Raw genomic sequence first — 13,615 nt, forward strand, 5'->3', positions numbered from 1 at the left:
CCCCCCCAGCTATGTCCCTGCCCCCAAGGCTCCCTGGCCGGCCGAGGGCAGGTGGAGAGTCCGCGACTCCGTTCAGGCTCCCCACAGCTGCCTGCAGCTCTCCCCAACTGAGCTCTGGTGGGTGGGGGGGGGGGATGCCTCAGAGGCTCAGTGTGGCCCCCAGTGTAGAGCCCTTCAAATCCACAGATATCTGCATCCACGGATGAGGATATCTGCAGATAATTTCTGCGGATAGGATGCGGATATACATTTGTGAATCCGCACAGGGCTCTATTCATTTTATTCAAGAAAAGAATGAAAAAATATGATGGGTTGAATTCACCTCAATGCATGGACTCCATGCAACACTTAAGCTTACATCAGCAGTTCAATGGGGCTTGTGCAAGCTCAGTGCACTGTGGTTAGCTTCACCCTATGTGAATTTACTAATTGTGATACGGCCACAAGCCCTAAAGACCTTTCACCCACAGAACAGATACAACACTAAAATTTTCAGGCTTCCTATCCCATGGAAAAGGTTCATCTCTCAGTATAGATTATCACCAAGACTGCCAATTACTGCCACATGATCTGTGGAGTTTTGTTATGGGAACACCTGTTTACTGAGTTCAGGACTGAGATCACCAGACTGATTTCACACAGACCATCAACTTGCCATCTCATGTTAATGACATAATGACTCCAGATCTTGGAGTCCTTGAACTCCCAAAATTCCCACTGACATCAATGGGAGATTTATTTGCAGAAGAAATGCAATCTTGGGCCCACAGACATGTTCAACCTGGGTTCAATTTGAACAAGCAATCTAAAAGCGAATGCCACTATAATGTCATTACTAACTCCCTCCTGGTCCTCCCCCACCCTCAAAAATCCACTTCCCCCTATTCATGGGTGGGCCTAGGGATAGACAGCTAAAAGACTATTCTTTTAAGGCACTATACTGTTCAATAAGTAATTGCAAAAACGCTGCTTTCTGAGTCTATCATGCATCCTTGACAGGCAACATCACATTTTCAATAAAGGAAGTGTTCAGAAGATCCCTTGTCTCACTTCATGCACAGTTCTCAGGAGGCATGGAAGTTGTAGCAGGATTTGCTCCATATGCATTTGAGCAAATTTTAGTAGTTAGGTGCTACTGGTAACGATAAAGGATACAAAAGTAATTTTTAAGTTAAAAGTGTCCCTTTAAAGTACACTTTTACTAGGCATCCAGATGTTCTTGGGGCACTTGGTTGGCTGCTCAAAGACAGAAATAGGTCTCTTCTACAGACTAATTTCTTTAACTTATTTCTGACACAAAGTGATCTGTAACAGTAGTGACTATCTATGGCCATTCCCTTCCAGAATTTAATCAATATACACCAGAATTGTTTCTGTGAGCATTATCCCTTTCAAGTTACTCTCCTCAGCGTCAGGCTGTGGCCTTGGAGGGACACACACAATGTCTCTGTGAGGAAGTGATATTGGATGAAACACAGAATCTCATACCCATCAAATTTCTGTCAGTATTGTTGATACTCATTTGTTGTAGGCCATTTATCGCTATCAGTAACTAAGTTCCATGGATATAGGGGCACCGTGGTTCCCAGCCAATGGGAGCTGTGGACCTGGCATTCAGGGTGGGGGCAGTACGCTTGAGCCCTGTGGCTGCCCCCGAGCCAGGGGGACATGCCAGCCATTTCCAGGAGCTGCACAGGGCAGGGAGCCTGCCAGCCCCTCTACGCCGCCAATCAGACTTTTAACAGCCGGGCCAGTGAGCCGCCAGGGTCCCTTTTCAAAAGGGCGTTCTGGTCAAAAAACGGACACCTGGCAACCCTACCAGCAGGTCACTGAGAAAGAGGCGCTCTTGGCACCTGCTCCTTGACCCAGAGTTAGACTTGGCTAAACAGAGGAGCCCTGTGCCAGGCTGAGCTTTGGGGTTTCGGCCAGGGCAGGGGCCGGGAACAGCTTCAATGTCCCACCTGGAATGAAGCCTCCCCTCTCACAGCACAGGCACAAAGGGGCTCCACCCCCACGCAGGTGCCGCTGGCACCTCTGGGTCCAGTGCCTTTCTCCCCACAGTTGCCCCCACCCCTGAATCCCTCTTCCCGGCTGGTGCCCTCACCCCCTGCCCCACCACCTGGTGCCCCTTCCCCCTAGGCCTCCCACCGAGGGTTACCAATTTTGGTTGGACGCATTCCTGGAGATTTCATCACGAGGTAATTCCAGGAGTGGCCGGGAGTCTCCAGGAGAGTTGGCAACCCGACTCCCACCCCATCGCCCTCAGCTACTCTGCCCCTCCCCTTTGCCCCCATCCGCCCCACTCTCCCCTTCCTCCCTCCCCCCCCCGGCTCCACCGCCGTTCCACCGTCGCCAGGGCAGCGGCGGTTGGCCGGGGTCGGCGGCGCCATGAGCCAGCAGCCGCAGCAGCGGGCGCCGCGGCCCCTGTACTTCCCGTCCCTCTACGACCGCGCCGCGCCCAGCGCCGCCCCGCTGGCGGACTGCGGCCTCTGGCGGAAGCTCTTCGTGCCCCTGCGGGGGGGCGCGGCCGGGCCCCAGCGGCCCCCTCCCGGCCTGGGCCCCCCTCCTGCCGCCGCCCGCAGCTGCCCGCGCCCCTGGCCGGCCGGGCTGGCCCCCATCCCCTACGAGCCGCTACGCTTCTTCTGCCCCGCGGCCGACAGCGGCGCCGCCCCGCGGGGCCCCGGGCAGCAGCAGCCGCCGCCGCCGGACGGGGAGATCTGCGAGCTGGGCATCCGCCTCAAGGAGCTGGAGCTGCTGGCGCTGACCGGGGACGGCTCCGACCCGCAGCAGTGTGCGTGTGCGGGCAGGGCCGGCCCGGAGCGGGGCTGCTACCCCCGGCCCGGCCCCGCTAAGCCACCCACAAGCTACCCTCGCCTGCTGCCCAGAGCACGAGCACAGGCCCCCGCCCCCGCCGGGCCTGGCCCCGGCCCCCAGTGCCCCGCCCAAATCCTCTGGATCACGGCGGGTCCTGGGCTGCAGCGGTCGCTACCCACTAGCTGAGGCATGGGCACCGTCCCCAGCCCTAAGCACCCCTCACTCACTCCCTTAGTCCCCACATGAGGACCCCCCAGCGCAGGGGCCTGGACCTTCCGCCCTTTCCCCTCACCCACCCCCCCCCCCCCATTCTTTGGGCAGGGGTATTCGTATCTCGATCCCTCCACAGGCACATCTCTGCATCCGTGCCCTTGAAGGAGCTGTCTCCCTGGGGGCTACCCCTATGTCCTTAATCAGGCCAGCACCTTGTGAACAGACTGCATGCAACTTCCCAGCCTCACAGCCTTAGATGGTTTGAGAGGTGCTCAGGATTGCTCCCACCTCTGAAAATGCTCATGCTGGCCAGAAAAACGGAGTAGAGGCAGAAACAAAATGGTGGCGTTTTTCCCTCCTGTGAAAAATGGCATTTCCCTTTATTGAATGTAGAGGGACAGATGGAAGGAAAGTTACCTTGCTCTTACAGGTTTCAGAGGGGTAGTAGTGTTAGTCTGGATCAGCAAAAAACAACAAGTCGTCCTTATGGCACCTTAGAGACTAACAAATGTATTTGGACATGAAGAGCTGAACAGGCCCTAGCACTGGTACTGGGATATAGAAGCACTCAGCAGATCACTACTGAAACCAGCATAGGTCAGTAGTGACCTGATGTTGAAGGCTAGTGGTGAAATGCCTTTGGCGTTTTCATTTCAGTTCCAAGTGAGCAAAATGTTCACAGGAAAGGAATAAAACAGAAACATGGCTGATATCCATTTTTGGCAGTCTCAGCAGAGAAGCCAATCATTGATTGGACATGAAGATTCTCATCTCTTCCCCCAAGCAGAATCACATTAGCAGGAAAATCTGAAGTCTTTCAGGAGATCTAAAGTCACACAAAAATTAAAAAGAAAATTTAAATCTATAAGATACAAAACCTCTAAAATATCTAAAAGAAGTTGTAACATGTAACTTTAATTCAATTACTTTACCTAAGAGCAAATTAATGGATTGTGTGTGTCAAAATAGTGGATACCTTTTTCCACTTTAGTATATGATTATCTTCAGTGAGTTGTAGTGGTTTACTGAATTTCACATGAAAGTGAGAGTTCTTTTATGAAAATATTTTGTATTTACATTTTTAAGTAGTAGAGACAAATTAATGTTCTGTTCCATTCCTTTCTAGATAAGCTTTTGAAGGCACTAAAAGATGAAAAAGTTCAAGGCATAAAGACAAGACAGAATCTGAAAAAACAGACACCTACATCATCATAAGGATTATTTCAGTTAGCTGTTCTATCATTATGTTACCTTACAGCTTTGTAATGGACTCTGTGTGATATTATTTTACTGATTATATGCTATTCAGTTATATTGCCAAGTTAGAAATTTACAGTATATATTCTCTACTTGGCTTTTTGTACTTTATTTGTCCAATACTGAATGTGTCAAATACACAATACTTCTTTTTGGGTATTAATCTTTATAAAATAACTTGAATATTAATATATGTTTGGTTTACCCTAATAGCAGTGAGAAAAAAAGAAAAAGTGACATCTTGCTTATGTTTCAGGATGAGAGCTGATCTTGATCACCTGGTTACAGCTTTACAAAATTGATGAGGTATATTATTGAAGACAAAGGGGATGGATATTGCCTTCCTCAGAAAGATCAGGAATTTAACACTGCTGGAGGCAGGATACTAGTCCAGTGACCCAGCATGGTAAAATCGTATGTTCTTATGACAGAGAAAGCACAATAATTTTAAGATACCATGCAGTTCCCCAAAATATATTAAAATACATACTAAGAACAAGAAACTTTTCCCCAGTGTCTCTCTGATGTACAATATGATGCAATAGCTGAGCTTATCTAACTCCCCACAAAAATATCATCATCACCTCCTTCCATCCTAGCCTGTCTTGTTCCCCAGCATGACCCATTTCTCACTAACTGGTTCATGGGCCTAGGACCAACAGACAGCAATGTAAGGATTTCAGGGTGCAGGTAGATGAGGGTTTGCATTAGAAGGAAGACAGCATCCCATTTTCCACAGTGATTACCGTAAAGCAGTGGTTCCCAAATTAGGGGCACCACTCGTTCAGAGAAATCCCCTGGTGGGCCAGGCTGGTTTGTTTACCTGCCGCATCCGCAGGTTCGGCCAATTGCAGCTCCCAGTGGCTGCGGTTCACTGTTCTCGGCCAATGGGAGCTGCAGGAAGTGGTGTGGGCCGAGGGACGTGCTGGCCACCACTTCCCACAGCCCCTATTGGCCTGGAGCGGCAAACCACAGCCACCAGGAGCTACGATTGGCTGAACCTGCGGATGCGGCAGGTAAACAAACTGGCCTGGCCCGCCAGGGGCTTTCCCTGAACAAGCGGCACCCCTGGTTTGGGAACCACTGTCCTAAAGCCTAGGAATTTGGTCAATTCCTAGATGGCTTATAATAGCAGGTTTTTCTTTTCCTGAAAAGCCAGTCCTCTTGGATCTAATATGGGACAGGTTCTTTTATACTAATTTCAGTATTGCGTTCCATCTGCGCTCAAAATACATCTTTCATATAGTGTGGAGCATAATGTTATCCATAAGGGGAGGGAGAAGAAAATAAATCTATGACTACTTTGTTCTAGCTGTTTTGAATCATTAGATTTGTAGTGGTAGAGCACAGAACAGATGTAATCTATAAACAATAGATCATATTTTCCAAAAATCATTTTAAAAACAACATGATGTAGTGAATGGGACAATGGAAAAAGAGGATATTATTGAACTAAATATATTACCCTGACTGCAGTTTAGAAGAAAATGATTCATGGGTCCCTGGCTACAGAAGCTGCTATTGCCTCAGAAAAATATAAATGAGTTTTATCAAAAGGAAGAAATCAATTTACTATAGGCATTGTTGACCATGCAGCTATACCGCAGACCACAGGTCTTAGGACCTGAGATTGTTTTGGCAAAACAAAAGATATACTTTCAGAGCTGCACTTACACGGAGGACTTGTACTGCTTGACTAAAGAATGCACTTCTCTCTCACACTTTCATCATGCCACACACGACTGACTACAATGGTGGGAGACTTAAGAAAAAGCTCATTGTAGACCAGGCCAGTTTGATAGTTACATTGCAGCAGAGGAAGGATGGTCTTGTAATTAAAGCATAGAACTGAGTCAGGAGACCTCAATTTTATTCCTATTTGTTCTTGGTCAAGTCACAGCCACATTTTCAAAAGTTTCAGAGTAGCAGCCATGTTAGTCTGTATTCGCAAAAAGAAAAAGGAGTACTTGTGGCACCTTAGAGACTAAAATTTATTTGAGCATAAGCTTTCGTGAGCTACAGCTCACTTCATCGGATGCATTCAGTGGAAAAAAAATGCATCCGATGAAATGAGCTGTAGCTCACGAAAGCTTATGCTCAAATAAATTTGTTAGTCCCTAAGGTGCCACAAGTACTCCTTTTCTATTTTCAAAAGTGGATCTCGAATGTTGAGTGCCTTCCTCCAGCTTCAGTCTCCTAATATCTGCACACCTGCAGTTGCATTAGAAGTCAATGGGAGTTGTGACTGCTCAGCATCTGAAAGTCAGGCCATATTTGTCTAAAGCTGGGCACCCAAAACTAGAGGCCATTAACTGAAGATTTTGGCCATGATCTCTGCCTGTGTCCCAATCTACCTCAGGTAACTGCAAGGCTCAGTTAATTAAATGTTAGTAAAACAGAGCTTCTCACATATAACTACAAAGGTAATTTTTTTCTTAATAAATTATTTGATTAAGTTCATGTTTTATGACTTTTTGTGTTTGATTGGGTTTTGTATTGCCGGGGCCATAATAGATTTTATTGTTGTTTAGAGGTATGTAGCATTTTCAGAGCGATAGATGTCCTGGTGCACCTGAGAGGACTAACTGTTAATTGAAAACGGTGTTCAAAAGGAATGTCATTTCACAAGCAAAAACAGAAGCAACAATGGTAGGGAGATTGAAGGCCAAGAGAATAGCTACAATAAGTGCATAGAGCTGCTTACTGTGAATCCAAGAAGAGCACAAGGAAGGAAGCAAGAAGGAAACATGATTATCTAGAATTATATGACTTCTTGTAGGAAATAAGAGATTTTTTTAATCTTGGTGCATGTCCACTAGATGGCGGTATTAACCAATATTTACAGCAGCTCAAGGCGGGACTTTAGAGTGCAACAAGGTAATTAATGTATCAAAACCAATCCCATCATCATTCCATCCTGGGACTAACAGAGTGAACAAACTATTCAGCCCAGCTTTGGGAAAGGAGACTATCTGAACTCTGGGATGGACGCAAACAGCATATTACCACCACCTTGTTGCCTGTCTTCCCTTAGATATAAGCTGCACCATATATATGGTTAGCACCAACTGTGCCAAAACAAATTCTGCAATATTGTCTAGTCAGGTTTCAGTGATACATGCAATGGCAAGGGTCTCATCCTTCATACAAATATGGAGTTGAACTTTAGTAACCAAGACCTTGTATTAATCAGTATGAGCCAAAGGTTAGGATATTTATCCCCCAAGAAACGATTACAGGTGAAACCAATGGAATCAAGATTAAACATAATTCAGGTTTATGCTTTACAGTCCTGTCACACCCATTACCACAGAATTCAAGGCACCTAAGTCTTAACAACCAAATCCGCCAGGTTTAATATATCCCTGGACATATGATCCAGTAGCTGGGACACTAGCCTGCAACTTGAAAGACAACTCCTGCTCCACCACAGTCTTCCTGGGTGACCTTGGACAATACAGTTAGGTCCACATTGTTAAAGATATTTAGGCATTGTTCTGCTCAGTGTTGCAAGGCCAAAGTGATTCCCATGGCTAACTCCCATTTTCAAAAGTGACTTAAGCCCTCAGGAGTCCCACGGACTCAGTGGGGATTAGGCCACTTCTCCTTAGCATACGTGCAACAGGCCGCAGGTGACACGTGACCAGGATTCATCACCAAATTCGGTCTGCCAGTGAGATCATTAGCTTCCCTGGTTTGGGCCAAATACCGATGGGGAGTGCAATGTAAATTCGGATCCTTCCCCCCCATTAAGCTACTGAGTGCCTTACAATGATGAGCAGAGCAATACCTAAACACTTTTACAAATCTGGACCTTAGAGAACTAAGGCCCAGAGAAACTATTTGAAGAATAGGTATAAAAGTACCTTTCAGAGGGGTGCTGAGGATAAAGACAAAGACATATTATGAGCACAGGCACTCACTTTTCAAAGGATTAGGTTACTCTGTCAACCTTCCTTCCCTCAAATGAGTGCTCCTATGAGACTATGAAAGTTACAACTTTATTAAACATAGCAGGACACATTGCTGTAGTGCAATGACTTCTATGGAGCCTATGTTGTTCACTAAAAGGTGAACATGGCCCAGTATGTATAAATCATCAATTACAAAGTCAAGCAACTACATAAAGGGAAATGGGGGATATTTTATTAAATATCTGTCACCGGGTTACAGTGTGCATGGTAACACCCATTGTTTCATGTTCTCTATGTATATAAATCTCCCCACTGTATTTTCCACTGAATGCATCCAATGAAGTGAGCTATAGCTCACAAAAGCTTATGCTCAAATAAATGTGTTAGTCTCTAAGGTGCCACAAGTCCTCCTTTTCTTTTTACAAATACAGGCTAATGCGGCTGCTACTCTGAAACGGGTTCAGGATGCAATCCAGCCCTGTGAGGGGTTGTGTCAACACTTGTCCTGCAACTCTGGGTGCCTTACAATGCTTTGCTACTGTAGCTCCCAGCCTGGGATGCTCACAACCAGCCAGCAAGTCACATGCTGAAACGTTTGTGTGCTAGATACAGCCCCTCAGGTTCAGCCACTCTGACCCCAGCAGCCTCTCTACACCTTCACAGCCCCACTCTGGCTTCTAACCAGCAAGGTGACCCCAACACATGTCCCGTTCCAAACGTCCCCAAAATGGTGTGCTCTATAGCGTCTAGCACTCTCCAGGACAGCTCAGGGAAATAATAGGGTTCATTTATTCCTCTGAAGACACAAAAGCATATCATAGCTTATTAACTCAGCTGGTGTGAATACACCCTTACATTCAAACTCCAGCATTGAGAGTTGGTTTACTGTTAAAATAATACAAGTGCATTAAGAGGACATAATGAGGTAAATGATTATGCCCAGTAAAAGGAATAAAGTTAGAAAGGGTTACATGCAAATAAAAGTGAAAACATATCTAGAAGATGAGAATTTAATCTAGCAAAATACAGACTTTATTCAAGATGGTTTCTTACCTATATTCAGCTTTCAGGGACTTCAAACATCCCTGCCTTGGTTGAAGGGCCCATCTTTCTCAGCTTACAAGAGCTGTTCCCTTGTGTCTGTGTAGCAAGGGATGTCAAAGATGGCTTTTTTCTTTGCTTGTATCTTCCAAAGGTCAATAACTTTTGTTTCAAGAGGCAGGATGAGGGTGTCCTATCACCCTGTATGTAAATGAGACTTCCATTTGTTTTGTTTCCACAATTCTTAATTTACATAGGAGATAGGTAAAGAGCTACTTTATCTCCTGTCTGGGAGTGTACAGGAGTGAACTCCTCACACTATCCCAGCAAGCACTGGATTAGACTGCAAGCAGGGGAGCTTTAGGCTGGAGGCAACTAATTAGAAACAGGATCACCTGTGCAAAGCCAGGTAGCTGGCTGTAGTAGGGGCAGCTGGGGAAGGCTTCAGAAGAACAGGTAGCAGTCACTCCCTGGGAAAAGGGAGATGGGTTGTGGTGTGAGAGATGGAAGGAGGGAAGGGGAAACCAAGCGTTTTAAGAAGCAGTCCAGGGAAGGAACAGTGAGCAAAGAGGAAAGCCCCCAACTGCTGAGCTGAGGGTCCCTGGACTGGAACCCAGAGTAGAGGGTGGGTCTGGGCTCACCTACCAGCCACTGGAGAGTGGCAAGGGTGTTGTAGGTGCCAGCCAGCAGGTCTGGAAAGACTGAATTTCCCTGGAAGGGGAGGACTTTAGTGACCTGGCCGGAGTGCCAAGCCACAGAGAGGAAGCTGCAGACCCAGGAGTGAGCAGGGTAAGACAAAATGGGAGAAAACCTCCCCGGAGACAATGCAAGCTGGCAGAGCTAATCCCCAGAACAGCCAGCAGGAGGTACTGCTCATGGTGAGTGGACCCTGTGACAGGGAGGAAACCTGTTTCTCCCTGTTTGGCCACAGACCTTAAAGCATACCAGCACTGTGTTATTTCCTTATAGTGTTAATCACCGGTGTGTTATTGGCTTTCAAAAAAAGACCTCATTATATACACTTCTATAATGCAGTAATATTGCATACAATCAGTTGATTCAACTGCCTATCACTTTAAGTTCAGGTCCCTCAGCTGCCCCCCAACTTTATAGTAAACCTTTGCAATGTATTCTTTGAAAAGTAAGTCAGACTAAGCTTCTCTCTCATGCTTTTGTCTCCTCTCCCACTTGGGTTGAATTGTTTACCTAATATGTAAAAATGGATTTTCATTGTTGTTGCCTGAAAACTGGGTGGTCAAAGACTCAAATACACATGAGACCTTGTCCAAGACAGACTGTGCCTTTGCCTTGCTTGTCAAATACATTTTAAAAATATAATTCTAGCATATTCATAAGTTTTTGTACACCCTGGGCATACATCATGCAAGAATATGAATGGTTAGCGAGTTATTGGTTTTCCAATGATACAGATTATAACCATAGTGAATTGAGGTACACTGAACCCATCAGACCAGCTGAAACTTGTTACCTGATAACAGTGAGCCTCTGGCACTGGGATGCTCTTAGGGTCACATTTTTCTCCCCTATACAGCTGCAGGAAGGTTAGCCACTGGGTGACACGAAGGCAGCCAACCAGAGCCCCCTTTCCTGTATGGGCAGCTGCCACCATATTTTCTTTCCCCTTCATATGGAAGAAACCTGGTTTGTCACCTTTGTCTGTTTACAATCTTCAGGACATAATGTCAGAGTATCCATAATTTCACCTACCAAGCTGTTACAAAATTTCTTAGTGTCATTAATGACCAGTGTGGTGTTAGATTTTAAATGATATTACATATCACCTTTTAAATAAATATCATGACACCAATGTGTGAGGTGTAAAGAGCATGCAAGGACTGACAAGAGTTGCTGGATATGGAGTAGTGAACCACAAATGGGCCTCTGCCACAATCTGCCACTGAAATGAAGCATAATTGTTAATCGAACTTGGAAATATAAGGACGTTTGCAGAACTGTAGGCATGCACTTGCCTGCAATGTGTGTGTGCACATAAACTGCATATGCTATTCCTACAGTTTGAATACAATTGCATTAATGACCCATGGAAACAAAACAACCAACATTAATGACATAAAAATGGTTATTTGTACATGCAAAATTTTTCTATTTTTCTTTCCTGTTTTCCTTGGATTTTGTTACAAATAGTTTCTCAACTATGGTGGCATATAGTGCATTCTTTCTTTATACTAGTTAGTGCATCTGCAAACCTTACGTTTATTGATTTCCTTTATAGATATCATAAAAATATATGAACTGGGAAGACAATACCAACTTACTATTCACAGTGTTTAAATTGTTTTTGCCTGATGCAGACACTAGTTAGGAAAAGGTAACTAGACATTTAAAGGTTTGTGCCTCTCAGACCAATTTTGTAAAGCACTCTGGTGAATCAACCAATCCATCTGCACTGCACTCAGGAAAGCAACAATTTGATTTACGGGCAAAGTTTTCAAAATGTCAGCAAGGTGTCCCCTTTCATTTCCAGCTTTTTAACAAGGAAGGCTTCTCAAAGAGCAGCTTGTGACATCTCCACAGCCAACATCAGGGTTGATCAATGATACCCATTGCTCTGAAAGCAGTGTGTGTCCATAGTGATACCCATTGTTTCCTCCATGGAATGCAGTTAATTATTTCACTTCAGAAATCTGAAGCGGCTTTGGCTGCTTTGTGGAACAGTTAGATACTAGGACTTTAGAGACAAGAAAACATTTGAGCTGTATTTTAAAGTACTTTGCAAAAAGCAACCATGTCCACCAGCTTTCAAATCTCTTCCTCTTGTGAGCTCACTATGACAAAATGTTCCAAACATAGGCCTAACCTCACCATAAGGGATCATTAGAGAGTAAAATAGTCTTAAACAAGAACTACTCTAATTTACCCTGGAACAGCTGATATACGAAATCCAAAACCAGTATGTTACAATACCAGTACCGCTTCTATTTTCAAAGAGGTGTGCAGAGTTTTAGTCACCTGACTTTTGAAAATTTTGGGCGAAGGACCTAGCATCCATACTTAAAAGCAAGGAAATTAAGAGCTATCCCTTAACTCTAGGAAAACTGGCCATTTTGAAGGTGGTTGATAACTGGAGACTGGGCTTGATAGCAAATAGGAGTCACTAATCAATAGATCAAGCATGATTTCTAGGAGCTGGTAGATAGGACAGGTTGAGATCTTGAAGCAAGTCATGAATAAGACTAGTCAGTTGTTTAGTACCACAGATTTACATAAGGAGATATATGCTACACCACTACATGGGCTGAAAAAATAACACAGCATAAAAATAGAGCAACTCCAGGGGTCATTTAATTTTTTACAGCAGCCTCCCAAAGTCTGACCTACAGTCCAGAAACATTGTAGTGATGTCCTCTACTGGGACTCCATTAATGGCCCTATTCTGTGTCTGTCCTGGGGGGAAATTCCCTCCTGGGTCTTTCTGGCACAGTTCCAGCCTCTATATGCCACCAAGGTGAATGGTCCCTTGAAATGTGTGTTAACTGCTTGTACTAAGCAGTGACACTTTGAGTTAGTTTCCCAAACTCGAAGAAGAGCTCTGTGTAAGCTCAAAAGCTTGTGTGCATCTCTCTCTCTGATAGAAGTTGGTCCAATAAAAGCAATTATCAGTCCCCCCCTTGTCTCTCTAATATGCTGGGACAACATGGCTATAACAGCTGCATAGAACAACATCAAGAGTCCCAGAAAACGAGCGGGAAGGGAATATTATCAGGCAACAGCCCCTCTTCATTGCATGCTCCCTTCAAGAAAAGAAATCCATGCAAGAGTAAATTACTTTCCTTTGCAGCTTCTGGCCCTGCCTGAAAGGGATAATGTGCACAGATATAAGGGAAGTAGCCAATTGCAACAAAGATCCCAAGTTGAGAGGGAAACTCCAGAAAGGAGACTCGGGGTCTACACGCCATCCCTATATTCTGTGATGCTTGGCCTTTGTGCTCCTGCCCCACTTCAAGGCTGCACACACCTCCTCCTCGGAGGGAAGAGCAAAACTCCAACATGCGGCTCTTTTAGCCTTATTTTCTCCCTCACTCAAGTTTTTACATGTGAGGGGAGCATCAGGACCTAAGGAGGTCACTCCATGCCCTTGGAAGCTCTAGCGATTCCAAGAGAGCTGCATAATCACCATTAAACTTTAGGGCAGCATATTTCAAAAGATCATATAAAATGCTGCAAATAACTGTTTCGGTTACATGCTTTACTTTGGGGGTGAGACAGAAAGGGAAATAGTAATCAAAAGGAGAAAAATGAGACATGCTCCACGATAATGATGATAATATACAATCTCCAGCAGGCAGCCAGAGCATCTCATCTGTTGAAAAGGACACATCAGGAACAACCACCAG

The 13,615-nt window shown here is 45.2% G+C and overlaps 1 protein-coding gene across 2 annotated transcripts; it reads left to right on the top strand.

The window, feature by feature from the left end:
* The first annotated feature begins 2,353 nt into the window (after window positions 1-2,353).
* C6H11orf91 (chromosome 6 C11orf91 homolog) lies at window positions 2,354-4,787 on the top strand. 2 transcript variants are annotated; one of them, XR_012668728.1, is made up of 2 exons: window positions 2,354-3,624; window positions 4,154-4,223. XR_012668728.1 is itself a non-coding variant. In XM_048853238.2 (2 exons), exons 1-2 carry the CDS (start codon window positions 2,389-2,391, stop codon window positions 4,240-4,242), a joined length of 492 nt encoding a protein of 163 aa, XP_048709195.1. In that variant the 5' UTR covers window positions 2,354-2,388; the 3' UTR covers window positions 4,243-4,787. The 2 variants fall into 2 exon arrangements, 1 of the variants encoding a protein (XP_048709195.1); XM_048853238.2 differs by having other exon boundaries at window positions 2,354-2,791; window positions 4,154-4,787.
* Window positions 4,788-13,615: the final 8,828 nt, after the last annotated feature.

This window comes from Caretta caretta, chromosome 6 (genome assembly GCF_965140235.1).
Source record: "Caretta caretta isolate rCarCar2 chromosome 6, rCarCar1.hap1, whole genome shotgun sequence".
Lineage (NCBI taxonomy): Eukaryota > Metazoa > Chordata > Testudines > Cheloniidae > Caretta > Caretta caretta.